The sequence below is a fragment of the Plasmodium yoelii genome (assembly GCF_900002385.2).
Source record: "Plasmodium yoelii strain 17X genome assembly, chromosome: 10".
Taxonomy (NCBI): Eukaryota; Apicomplexa; class Aconoidasida; order Haemosporida; family Plasmodiidae; genus Plasmodium; species Plasmodium yoelii.
Genome location: NC_036182.2, coordinates 1,442,121 through 1,456,782, shown reverse-complemented (window position 1 = coordinate 1,456,782; position 14,662 = coordinate 1,442,121). Strand labels below are relative to the sequence as shown.

General features: G+C 21.9%; 4 protein-coding genes across 4 annotated transcripts; 3 read left to right on the top strand and 1 right to left on the bottom strand.

The window, feature by feature from the left end:
* Window positions 1-1,632: 1,632 nt before the first annotated feature.
* Window positions 1,633-3,336, top strand: PY17X_1035000 (cytidine diphosphate-diacylglycerol synthase, putative; the record flags this gene model as incomplete). Its single annotated transcript, XM_724529.1, has 1 exon — window positions 1,633-3,336. One exon carries the CDS (start codon window positions 1,633-1,635, stop codon window positions 3,334-3,336), a length of 1,704 nt encoding a protein of 567 aa, XP_729622.1.
* Window positions 3,337-4,510: 1,174 nt separating this feature from the next.
* Window positions 4,511-5,401, bottom strand: PY17X_1034900 (ER membrane protein complex subunit 2, putative; the record flags this gene model as incomplete). The annotated part of the gene is made up of 1 exon (XM_724530.2): window positions 4,511-5,401. One exon carries the CDS (start codon window positions 5,399-5,401, stop codon window positions 4,511-4,513), a length of 891 nt encoding a protein of 296 aa, XP_729623.2.
* A 1,905-nt stretch (window positions 5,402-7,306) lies between these two features.
* On the top strand, window positions 7,307-9,053 carry PY17X_1034800 (alpha/beta hydrolase, putative; the record flags this gene model as incomplete). The annotated part of the gene is made up of 7 exons (XM_022956333.1): window positions 7,307-7,559; window positions 7,674-7,829; window positions 7,931-8,021; window positions 8,137-8,221; window positions 8,336-8,404; window positions 8,510-8,625; window positions 8,888-9,053. The coding sequence occupies 7 exons, from the start codon at window positions 7,307-7,309 to the stop codon at window positions 9,051-9,053; spliced, it is 936 nt and encodes a 311-aa protein (XP_022813387.1).
* Window positions 9,054-11,630: 2,577 nt separating this feature from the next.
* PY17X_1034700 (CTP synthase, putative) lies at window positions 11,631-13,901 on the top strand (the record flags this gene model as incomplete). Its single annotated transcript, XM_720696.1, has 1 exon — window positions 11,631-13,901. One exon carries the CDS (start codon window positions 11,631-11,633, stop codon window positions 13,899-13,901), a length of 2,271 nt encoding a protein of 756 aa, XP_725789.1.
* Between the last annotated feature and the right edge of the window lie 761 nt (window positions 13,902-14,662).

Sequence of the window (14,662 nt, the reverse complement as noted above, 5' to 3'; positions counted from 1 at the left end):
TTAGTAATATGAATTTAAACACTACAAAGAATACATATATTGACTAACAATAGTACGCGTATATTTTTAATTTAACACAGTTCTATGCGCCGACTCTTTTCCTCGACATTTTATCAACACACGTCTATAAATTTATTACGTACTATATACCATATTTGTTTTTTTTAACATTCTATATCGTCGAAAATATATATAACTATTTTAGGAATATATTTCAAAAAATGTATCATTTTTTCATTACAATTTTGGGAAATATTTTAACGGAACTAACGACATTTGCACATTTTTGGGAGTTCAATAATATCTTATTATTCATTCAGTATATTTTATTCGGGTTATTGGATGCTCTTCCAATTAAATTTAAATTATTTAAAATATGCATAACACGCATATACATTAATAATCTATATTAAGCATTTATTCACTAAAAGTTAAAAGATCTACAAAAATTATAAGCAATATAAATATGAGCATGCATAATATTTGTATTGTTTCGGGTTTACATATTTTATTAACTAATAAAAACATGTTATGATGTCATGATAAATTTAATGTGTATTTTTTTACACATTTAAATTAAACTATGCTATTTTTTTATGATCTAGTGACCAATTTCCTTATTTTTCAAAAAAACATATTTTATCATAAAAATATATTTTTATATACATATTATATTTTTTTTTAATATTTATTTTATGGATTTTTCTGATGTTTTTAAAATTAAAATAATGCATTTGATATTATATGCCATAATATAAAATTATTATATGTATTTAATACTTTAAAGATATGGTGAAATCATAAGTGCTTATTATTATTGGACTTATATTTATTATATAGCTTTTAATATATACAATATATATAATATATATATTATATACATATATCCATATTGATATTAACGGTTTTTGTGCATACTATACTGAATTTTTTTTCAAATTCAATATTCTTATGCATTCTCTTATAAAGAAAGGTGACACAAAATAAAATATAATTAAATAATTATTTTTTTTGATAAACCATCAACAAAAAATATCATAAGAAATATTGTTTTACTCGCATATAAATTCATATGAAAATTGTTCATGGTTATGTAAATATTATAACCATTAAATTATTTAACGAGTTATTTAATTAAATATAATTTTTCTTATTATGTAAACTATTATAAACAAGGGAAATTATTTTATATGGTTTTATTAATGTTATAAATATTATTTCACATTATTTTTTATGTTTCATTTTGTTTAATTTTCTATGTTTTATTTCTTTTATTATTTTATTTTTAGTATACAAATCTTTAAAAATGTAAAATATTCTTGAATGTAAGGATTCAAATAAGAATATTATTTACATTTATTTTTAAGTGAAAAATATATATAAACTAAGAATTTAAAAAGATATTATGAATTTTTCGAAAATATTTACAAAATTTGTTGAAGCTTAAGTATATAATCCGTATTAACTTGTATACCAATATATGAATATGCATACTCATAAATTTATTCATAATATTTGCTTCAATTGTACACAATTTTATATATATTTGTCAAAAAATTAATTCCAGTTATGTAAAGGAATCTATAATAATAATAATAAAATGGTTAATGAAAATATATAATCCAAGGAACAATGGGAGAGCGTAATGTAAGTGATAAAAAGAAGAATAGTTGCCCCAATGTTTCATCAAACAATAATAAAGAAAATAATAAAAAACAGAATATGATCGAATTAAATAAACAAGATGGCGGAAAAAATGGCATTAAAGGAAAAAGTGAATTAAAAAATAAAAATATTGAAGGTGAAAGGATCGAAGACTTAAAAAAAAACATAATCATCGATGATAAACTTAATAATAATGAAAAGGACGCTAACGACGAAACTAATGGGGATACAACAAATGTAAATGGTAACAACAATAATACCAAACTCGAACAAAAGAATGATCAGAAAAATGAATGTAAAAGGCGGAAAGAAAATAAATATATTAAATATATAAAAGAAATAAAAAGTGAAAAAATATATGGAAATGGCAAGTTAAAAGGGCAAATTGCAACACAACATGGAAGTAAACATAAGTTATTGAATAATAATGAAGATAATGGTGAAGAACCAGAATCTAAACTTAAAACATTTCGTACAAGATCCTATTGGTCTTTAGTATTATCTTTTTTTTCTATTTTTATATTAGCATTGGGACATTTATATATATCACTTCTTGTTTTAATAGCAATCACTTTAGTATACAAAGAAATAATATATTCAAAAAGTATAGAAAACAAAGATAAAAAATTACCCCAATTATTTTTCATAAGATGGTATTGGTTTTTTTTAACAATATTAACATTCGGAATACCCTGGATAATACCAAAATTAAAACATCAGTTTCCATTATATAAATATTTATTAAAATATCATCCAATCAATATGTTTATATTAGCCTTTATTGGCTTTGTTTGGTTTGTTTTATCTTTAAGGAAATTTTCATTAAAATATCAATTTTCACAAATAGGCATGATATTTGTAACATCCTTATTTGTAGTTGCACAATCACTAATGCACATTGCAAATATTTATTCAGGATTAATTTGGTTTTTCATACCTGTTACCTCAGTTATTATAAATGATTCATTTGCTTATCTATTTGGTATATTATTTGGAAAAACAAGATTAATAAGACTTTCACCTAAGAAAACTGTTGAAGGTTTTGTAGGATCATCTGTTATAACAATTTTATGGGGGGTGGGCATGACATATTTGTTACAAAATTATAAATTTTTTATTTGTTCTCAAAATTTAATTTCTTTTATACCATTTTATTCTTTAATTAAATCTGATTGTAATTCAAATTCAATTTTTGAGAAAAAAATTTATTATTTATCAGATGAATTAACCGCATATTTACCCCTTAGTAAAATCTATTATACCGAAATGGTTATACATGGGTTAATATTAAGTTTATTTGCGGCATTTCTAGCACCATTTGGTGGATTTTTTGCATCTGGTTTTAAACGAGCATTAAAAATTAAAGATTTTGGAGATGTCATTCCAGGACATGGAGGTTTTACAGACAGGGTTGATTGCCAAGTTTTTATGGGCATGTTTACGTATATATATATGAAAACATTTGTTAAAGTGAAAGATAAATTCCATTATTCATATGATAAACTTATTGATTCAATACAAAAACTTGATCACAGAGACATTATGCATCTTTATAATCATTTAAAAAATATGATTGATAGTAAAACAAATAATAAAACTGACAAAAACAATTATCTACCAGAAAGTTCTATTATATGGAAAAAAATACAATCTCGTGATAATAAAGAGTGAATTGCTAGAACTGTGTAAATGAGTAATTTTATACATTATTAGATTTATTTATTTTTTTAATGTTTTTTTTTTAAATAAGTAAATGTAAATTATTTGAACTAATATAATGCTTAGATAGCCAAAAGTTGTATAAACTAATATAATAATAACAATACTGTCAGAGATATGTACTATAGAAATTATTTTTTGTTATTTTTTTTTTTCTATAGTTTTACATTTTTGCTATTTTATTCATTATATCTTTATTTTCTTTTTATTAAAATAACTTGTTAATAAAATTTTTATGTATGGATATTTTTTACATTCATACACTTTATATTTTTGTTATAGTTTATTTTTTTCATCTTACCTTTATGTTATATCCATTTTATTTATGTTTTGATTTTTAAGTAAACTTAAAATTATTTATATCATTTTTTTTCTTATATTTTTTTTTATAATCATTTAAAACTAAAAAGTAATATTTAAATATTCAATGTTTGAAATTTATTAACATATATATTAAAATAAAAAATTATACATATAACATTTGAAACAATAAGCCATTTTAGACATAAAACTACTTTTTCCGTAACTTAACAAAAGGGTGAGTTACTTATATATTTAAATATTGCATATTATATACATTTTTCATTACATGATTTGGAAATAACGATCACATTATTTTATTTTTTCTAATATATAAATTAGAGAGTTATTCTGTTTATACACATGAATATGTATGAGGTATATCTACATGCAAATATATAAGATATAGGTACAGTAAATGTGTATTGGGGTACATAAAAATAAGTAAATGGTGAATAACGGAAATAATAAAAGGGGAAATTTATTGGTCTCATGACCCATTTACGTGTGCTTAAATGTTAATCCAAAATATTAATAAATTCATAAACAGCTATTAGCTTTAGAGTTAAAAATAAGAATTTATAGACTAATAAATACATACATATGTATGCTTATAAAAATAAGAATGTAAATATACAAATAGTTTGAAAAGAGTTGCATCAATTAAAAACTAAAAATTGAACAATATAAAAAAATTAAGGATAATATAAAGCTAGGTGCAAATATATAGAACATAAATGCGTTTTCTAGCATTAGTAATATATTCAGTAAAAATGAATAATTTGTGACTTAAAAAAAATTATAACTCTTTTAGGAAATTTTTGAATTATTTAAAAATATCTTTTAACTCATTCAAATAATTTAGAATTGTATTTTTATAAATAAAATTTACTTTCATTTTATTGTATAAATTATCCAATCTATCTAAACATCGACGTGTTAATATTATATCAACATTATCATTTACTATTTTGGGTCCCCTTTGTGTATAACGAGCTACGTTAACCATAACTATACCCCATAAACCTCGTAAATTATTGCTTTGTAATTTAATTGCTAAACAAAAATATTTACTACTCATCTCAAACTGGTTAATTGAATAATGTATTTCAGCACATGTTAATATATAATATAAATTGGTGGGCTTATGTAATAATATTTCTTCAAAGCAATATATGGAATAGTTATATAAACATTCAGATAAATAAATTTCCCCTAATTCATGCCACGATTCTATATCCACTGGAAATTCTTTTAAATTGTCATTTAATAATTGTATAATTTTATTTGTATCTTTTTCTTCGGATTTTTTTAGACTTATTATTCTTGCTCTTATTGTAACATCACATGGGTATTTGTTTAAATATTGTTTATATATGTCTAGGGCTTCTTTTTTTTTATCTTTTACTTCATAAACCATTCCTTTAAGTATATTTAATTTTTTACCATTTAGTATACTAAACTTATCCTTTAGTTTATTATAATAAGTATCTATATATTCGCATAAATTTAATTCCATTGCTGCCTTTAAAATGTTTTCATATAATGTCCATTTAAACAGTTCATCCATTCTTTTCTTTTCTTTTTTTAATTTCATCCCGAAATAAATTATTAATTCCTGTGTATTATGTTCCAAGGAATGTTCATATTGTTTCTCCAATGTCGCAATGTCATTTCCTTTGTAAAATCCAATCTTATTTCCTCCCCCCATTTTCATTATTCGCTTAAAAGATAAAAAATATATTAAAAGTTTATACTTAAAAAAGTATGTATGTATATATATATATATATATAATTCCCCTTTGTAAAGGTAGCTTATTCTCTTTATTCCCTCAGCCAATGTATGGATGTAAAAGGAATAATTTCGTCTTGGCTTTAAATATATATGTATATATATTCATAAATTGTCATGGTAATATATATTATATAATGCATTAATATGATATTTAACAATTTTTTTTGAGTAATTTCTTATTCTTTATCACATAACATAATTACTCACTTTTTTATATAAATAATTTGGTTTCCTTTTTATTCCTTCTTTTTTACATATCTTATAAATATAATATATTTTCTTCTTAAAATTTTTACTGTTAATTACTGTTCATTTTTCTACTTATTGTTTTCATTTAATACATGTATAATTAATTTCTTATCTTTTAATATGTAATAAATAGATTAAAGATTGTTTTTATATTATTTGAACATTGTATAATTTTTTTTTTTTTTCCTTTGTTATTTATTCACTTATTTTTATTTTATTACAGTATATATGTAATTTATAGAGGCCGATTAATTCCACCTAGTGTATAATATGATTTATCATTGAGGCACCTTTTTTCCCTTCTAGAACGAATATGTTAACTTTTTTTTTTATATTTGTATTTTTTCTATAGTTCACGATGTTTATACTACTTATTTTGCAAAACCGGGAATTTTTATTTTAGTATCATTTTTTACATGTATTATAATTTTCCACAATACATATTTTTAAATAGTAGTTTTATACCAAATAATGTAATATTTTTGTCAATGAAATAACATTGAAATGTAAAGGAATACAATAATGTAGGAATGTTTTATTGATTATTATTATATTATATTTTTTTTAATATATAATTTATCTTTTTAAAATAAAAATATGTAATAAGAACTTCCAGGGTTAAATAATACTTATTTATGCTCATAAAAAATATGTAAAAATCATAAATATATATATTTTGGTAATTTTAATATTTAAAAAACAGTTTTTGGTTTACTACTATATTATATATCCCTAGTAAAAAAATACACACTAAAATTATATGCTATGTTTTTTTTTGTAAAATAACCAATTGTTTTCCAGAAGAAATATTAAAAAATGGACAACTAAAAAGTATGAAAATTAACTTATAAAAAAATAGACAAATGAGAGACGTTAAAAAACGGAATGGTCTAAAAAAATTAATAATACCCTTTTTGTTATTTGCTTAATAATTTATTTCATCAAATGATATATATATTGTGCTAATTTTTTACATCCTATATATTTCTTTAAAAAAAATATTGCAATTGCTAAAACATAATATATTGTTTAAATTATTTGAAGGATTATACATGCTTTATTCATTAAACACATAAGGGAATTGTATTATGATCTCCTTTATCGCTTATTTTAATATTATTTCATATACGTTTAATATATTGAAAATAATAAATTGAATATTGTAATATATCTATATTTTATAATTCATCATAAAGTGCTTAAAAATATCGAAAAAACATTTTCTTATTATACGAAAAACACAAAATAAAATAATTCCTTCAATTTTCCAACGTTTATAAAATAAGTGTGTATATACAGCATAATATATGTAATAATATTATCCACTACAAAATGAACAAAATATGTGTTTTCTTTAAAATTATAATAAAAGAATCAAAACATATATTTTATTAAATAAAGATCTAAACAACTAATAATTTTTTGACAATACATATATATCACGAAATAAAATTATCAATATATATACGATTTAGTGTGCGTGTGTATCAATCAATGACTTTATTCACATATATGACTATAAGACGATAAATATATTAAAATTTTTATATTAAAAAATAATAATAATAAAATAATGCAATGCTTTCCTCAAATAGAATATTACATGAATATGTTACATGTTCAAAGGGAATTACATATGCAGTTTATTCTAACAATTTAGTTCAAAAAGATAAAACACCAAGTAATGAAACTGCATTAAATGTGAATAATAACCAACCTAATAATCAAAAAGCTATTGTACTCCTTTTACATGGATTAAATGGAGGAACTCATCAATTTGAAAATATGTTCAAAACATTAATTAATCTTGGCTATCAATTTATATCCATAGGTTAAATATTATAAACGTTTTGAGCAGACATACATGAAAAAAAAAACATATATATGTATTATATTCATATATTCATACACTTTTTCGACTTTTTCTCCTTAACTTCTTATATAGATTTTTACGGACATGGAAATAGTACCTTGTTTGGAAACCCAAGCAAATACACTGAAAAGCTATACACGGAACAAATTTATGATGTTTTAAAAATAAAAGGCCTTTTAAACGAAAAATTTACAGTTATTGCCTTTTCTATGGGATGTATTATAGCTAGTAAATATTTTTAAAACATAAAAGGGAACTATATATTGTCTATGCATATATGAATGCATCCAATATTATTATTTTTTTAATTTCATTTCAATTTTCATTAGCGCATTTATCTAAGGATAATAAAATATGCATAGACAAGTATTGCCTTATTAGTGCTGCTGGAATGGCTAAACCGAGATATCGATTCTTGGTGTAATAATAATTATATTTTTATGTGCTCTTTGTATTTATGTTCTTTAAACATGCAATTAAAAAATGATGAGCGAATCCAAAAATCACTACATATATTTATTTTTTTTATTTGTAGTTTTTTATTAAAATATAATATACGTCTTTGTCTAAGATTAGCAAAACGGTATAGTCGTTCGGTCATTTCTGAGGACACAGTTAAAGTTATAAAAAATTACTTTTTTCTAATATATTGAAAAATTTTCATTATTGTTATTGTTTATTACCTAATTATACATATAACTTTTTAATTCATTAATTTAAAATATATATGCTAGAAAGAATATTACAATTTCGAGAACAATTTAGAAGAAGCCACAAAACGATATGAAATTCTTAAACAGAATGTAACACAGTTTATAATATTATTTTTTGGGGCGAATTAATTTTTATTACATTACCACTTATATCATTTATATATATGTGTGTATTTTTTATTTTTTTTAATACAGCACGAAAAATTCATGGAGACGTTTTTAAAGGTGTTGATAGGAATTAAATTACAAAATTCTAAAAAGTATTATTTTTCGTTGTTCAAAACAAATGCGGATATCCTTTTCATATATGGGTAAAACCGCATGCATATATTTTTATATATTTCCAAAAGTTTTTAATATTATATATTAACTTGATAAACAGTACCACCAATACACTAATTTTATATACTTTTGTGGAGAAATATATTATTTTGTGCTCAGTTATTTATAGGATTTAATTATTTTTATTTACATTTTGTACTATACCTTTTTACAAATGTATATACAATTTGTTAATAGTATGATAAAATATGTTTTATACATTTATACGTGCATATACATATGAATTTGCAGAAAAAACGATGCCTTAACACCCTATATATATACCCAGAAATTTTTAGAACAAAAAAAGGAATATTCAAAAAATGTGAAAATGATAATTATACCAGAATGTTGTCATCTTGTTATACATGAAAAGTTTCATGAATTAGATCACCATCTTATTTATTTTTTAAAATAAATTCAAAAAATTAGTTAACCTATATATGCATTCACAACACAATAGATTTATAAAAATGTTCTTACATTCATTTTCAATAAAATTATTAATATTCTTCTCCATAAAAAAGATAAAGAATTAATTTAATTCAAAGATTTTGTGGGGTAAGCAATCATATAAAAATAAAATATAATTATATGATAACAATTTTTTCATTTTAATTTGTTATATTTTTTCACCTTTACATTTAAATTTATTTTACAATAATTGCATTATTATATACAACATAAAAAATGATATATATATTGTAAATATATACCCTATAACCATCACAAATATAAATAATTAAAATATTTTTTACTACATATGTTTCTTCATTATACTTGAATAAAAAATAAAACAATGGATTATAACAATCTTCTTACAAAAAAATAATTTTTTTGAAACTATTAATTAGTAAATTATGTGGAAAAAAAACAGCATAGTAGAAAGTTCTCATAGGCAACTCAATAAAAATACATAATATATGACAGAATATATACACTTATAAAAATTATACAATACAAAGCTATATAAGCACAATTACAAATAATATTCGAAAATTCCCATATATAAAATGGCATAGCGTTATGATAATAAATATACACGTAATTTATATTTTTGTGTTTGTTTTATTTACGAAATTATTAATTGTTCGCATCCATATAATTTTTAACGCCCTTCGTTATATATAATTAGCATTTTTAGCAATTTTTATTCAACATTTGCATATAAAAAAAACAATAAATAGAACAATATGAATATTCACCTTTTATATTTTATATGGATAATAAAAATAAGTAATATTTTCGTACTTGCATTTTAAGACTTTTTATATAATTTAGTAATGCAGCAAACCTAAAAAAACATTATTTAATATTTCAACAATATATATAAATATTTATTATTTATTTATCCTATTTATGAATACATTTTTAATTTGTGAATTAAAACGACATCGAAATCATATAATTAATTTGCATACTGAAATGAAACATAACGTTTTCATTTTAATTCGCAAAAAAATTAAAAAAAAATATAAAATAATATAGAAAAACTTACAATATTTTTAAAAATATAATTGATAAAATAATTAAATTATATCATATATTCATTATTACATGGAACATATTTAATGTAGTGCTAATATAACTTTTTTTAATTAAAGCATTCTATATACATACTCAATAAGTTTCAATTATTGGTGTTTAATTCCTTTGCAGGATATTATACAACTATGCAAATACAAAATATTTTATTTTTTTAATATACCATATTGCTGCATTTAATTAATTTTCGTTTTACTTTTTTATAGCTTCATTTATCGCAATTTTGTTAATTATATGCCAGTTATACTATATTAATATTTTAATTAATTAATTTAATTCTCACCATTTCGTAACTCAAATATATATATATAATATATATGTGTGTACATATGCTATATGCGTGTTTATGTATAAATCGTTTGTTATTCTGAATTAGAATTGTGCCGATGCCAATTACCATATGATATATGATTTGTCTTAAATTTATACATATATAACTACTATTATTATAACTAATATATGCAAATATTTACGTGTTTATAAAAAAGACACACGCTCAATTAAGCATAAATTAATATATATTTTTTAAACAACATTTTGCAAAGTAAATATACTTATGCTTTATAAGTTTAAATATAACTATAATAGAATCATTTTAAAATAAAAAAAAAAAGAACAAATCAGGCAAATTCGCGAATAAAACAAACAACGTTTATATTTAAATTTAAGATAGAAGATTGAAGATTTTTAAGAAAAAAAAAATGCAGTATCCAATATGAGAGTTTGTTTTTATCACTAAAAAGTGTGCGTGTATATATTTTACTTTTTTCAAAATTTTTCAAGAATGTAAAATAAAACAAATATATATAATAAAGCTGTAATATATATATTTAATATTTTTTATGAAGACAAGTAAGAAACTAAATTAGCATAATTATATATGTTTTATGCTTAGGCGCAATATCGTGTTTCTCGATATATGCATCATGAACGAATACCCGTATATGTTTATGGGTATCCTAAATGTAGCATTCTGCAAATTTTTAACATAACATTTGCAAATTTTTTTTAGTAACTTTTAATCTAAATGCTTATTCGATAAATTCACACGTCATGCTCTTATTATTATTCCAAATAATTAGTGTTACTGACTTTAATTTACTTTTTTATTATCTTTGAATTAATATCTCTATTCGTCTATTGAAATAGAGTTATACACATCTTTATTTATAACTGAATATCGAATTTTTAAATACATACATATATCATACCTTATTAATATATACATTTTTGAAGATTTATTTGATAAAGAAGATACCTATCAAGGCAAGTGCCTCATTTTGAATATTTTCAATTGTATTAGTATCATAGCTTTCTAGCTATCATTTGCTTATCAAGCACATGCACCCACACCATTATCGCTGTGCTTATATAAGTGTGTTCATAACTTCCTACATATATATATCTCAGTGTCATTCATCTTATATAAATTTTCAATAAAGTGAATACTATGGAGACCAAAAATCCCATAACCAAATATATCATCGTGACTGGAGGAAATATGAGTGGGCTAGGAAAAGGAACAGCTATGAGTAGTTTGGGAGTACTGCTACTGACAAAGAATACATTGTTAACGACAATTAAAATAGATCCATATTTAAATGTAGACGCTGGAACAATGTCTCCATATGAGCATGGAGAAGTATATGTATTAGAAGATGGTGGAGAAGCTGATTTAGATTTAGGAAATTATGAAAGATTTTTAAATATAAAATTGACTTATAAAAATAATATAACATCAGGAAAAATATATGAACAAGTAATAAAAAAAGAGAGAAAAGGAGAATATTTAGGCAAGACAGTTCAAGTAGTACCACATGTAACTGATGCAATACAACAATGGATAAAAGATGTAATTGATGAAAATATTAAAAAAATGATAAAAGAATATAATATAACAGATATTGATCAAATACCTTGTATATGTTTAATAGAAGTGGGAGGAACAGTAGGTGATATTGAATCAGCTGTATATTTAGAAGCATTACAACAATTAATAAATAATTTAAGAAGTGATGATGTATGCTTATGTCACTTATCGCATGTACCTATAACGGGTAATCTTAAAGAACAAAAAACAAAACCAACACAACATAGTGTTAAAATTTTAAGAGAAGCAGGGTTAAAACCAGATTTCATATTTTGCAGATGCGAACAGCCATTAAATGAGGAAGCTAAAAAAAAAATTTCTTTATTTTCACAAGTAAAAAAGGAGCATGTTATATCATTACATGATACATCTAATATATATAAAGTACCTTTAATATTAGACCAACAAAATTTTTGTATAAATGTTTTAAAAAAATTAAATCTAGAAAATATTGTTTTAAAAAATAAATTCTATATTGCTCCATATTCATTTAATACATGGAAACAATTATCAGATAGATATGAATCATCTAATGAAATTGTAAATATTGGAATTGTAGGAAAATATACAGCATCGAATGATACATATCTTTCTATAATTTCAGCATTAGTACATGCATGTATAGAATGTGGTTTTAAATTAGTTATTAAATATATTAATAGTAGTCATTTGTCATTAAAAAACAAAAAGAAAAAAAAATCACCAGAATTAAAAAAAAAAATGAATAAATATCAATATGATATGTGTTTAGACAATAATAATGATGCAAATTCAAAACAAACATTTATAGATGAAACTACATCTGATGAAGATTATGATAAAAAATGGAAAATTAAATATGATAATGCATGGAATACATTAAAATCCGTTGATGGTGTATTAGTACCAGGTGGATTTGGTACACGAGGAATAGAAGGCAAATATCTTTCTTCACAATATTGTAGATTAAATAATGTACCATATTTAGGCATATGTTTAGGTATGCAAACATCAGTAATAGATATAACTAGACAGTTTTTGAATCAATTTGCAAGTTCAGAAGAGTTTGAAGATATGGACGAAATACAATATACTTCAGGTAATGAACAGGAATATAAAAGTGAAAATAATGTTGAACAAAATTTTACCAAGAAAGATCACAACGATAATATCAATGATCAGGCTGATCAAAAAACTAATGCTCATATATTATGTAGTGAACATAGTCAAGCTGATAATAAAAGTACTTCTACTATTAATAAGAGCAATATAAATCATGAATCAAATGATGGAAAAAACATAAGTTGCTATTACAATGGAATGCCAGTTCAAAAATATATAGATAATATCCCTAATAAATTAGCAGAAGATAAATTACAAGAAAAGATTAAGTTAATGGGTATAACAGACTATTATAAAAGTATAGAAGAAATTGATAATAATAATGTTATAATTTCTATGGATGGATTTAAAGGGGATGATAAAAAAGGTGGTACTATGCGACTCGGTGTAAAAAAATCACAAATTATTGATAAAGATTCATTAATATATAAATCTTATGATGAAGCAACATATATTTATGAAAGACATCGACATAGATTTGAAATTAATCCTAAATATGTCCCATTACTAGAAGCAGTGGGATTAAGTTTTGTAGCAAAAGATGCTGATAGTGTTAGAATGGAAGTATGTGAAATTAAACATTTAGATTTCTATGTAGGTGTTCAATTTCACCCTGAATTTACATCAAGACCTTTTAAAACCAACCCTATATTTTTATCTTTCATATTAGCATCAAAAGGAATGTTAAAAGATCGACTAAACAAGTTTGGAAATAAATTATGTTCAGGAAAACTTTATGAACAATTTTGAAAAAGAAATGAAATATGAAAAATACAATTTTATATGCATAATAATGAATAGTTGAATTTTGAGCTTCGATGGGAAAATAATTCACTTAAGCATTAATGGCAATAAAATAATTGTTGCAATTTTACATTTGCAGATTGTAACGATAATATCATTATATGAATGTTAAATGCATTTTTTTAACAAATATTTCGCCCCTTTTCTTTTTAATTTTCACACCTACATATTATCACTGTTTTTCTTTCTTTTTTAGTAAAATGAAAACTTAAAAAATTGTTTTTAGAATATACATAATTAATATTCCTCAATTTCCAATTTATAGAATTATTCATTTTTCACATTTCTGCAATATACAACTTTTTAATGTATTAAATTTGTATATATTTATATATACATGCAACCAGCTAACTATTTATTTTTTAAATTATCAAATTTACTAATATTTTTTCTCGAATTAATTAAATTTTTATTATTTATTAAAAAAAAAATTATCTTTAAAATATATAAATAGTTCAATAGCATTTCATGAAACATGCCTTTCTATAAAGAATGCTCATAGAGTTATAATATATTTTTTAAAATATATAATGAAGTTATTCATTTTTTATAAGAAAAATATATTAATAGGTTATATATATAAATTAATTTCATATAAATGGATACATATAACATATGTATTCACAGGAAACAAAATCATACAAAATATATAAGCATATAATGACCTTTTTTTTGATAAGGACAATAAATAAATATTAGACCAAAAA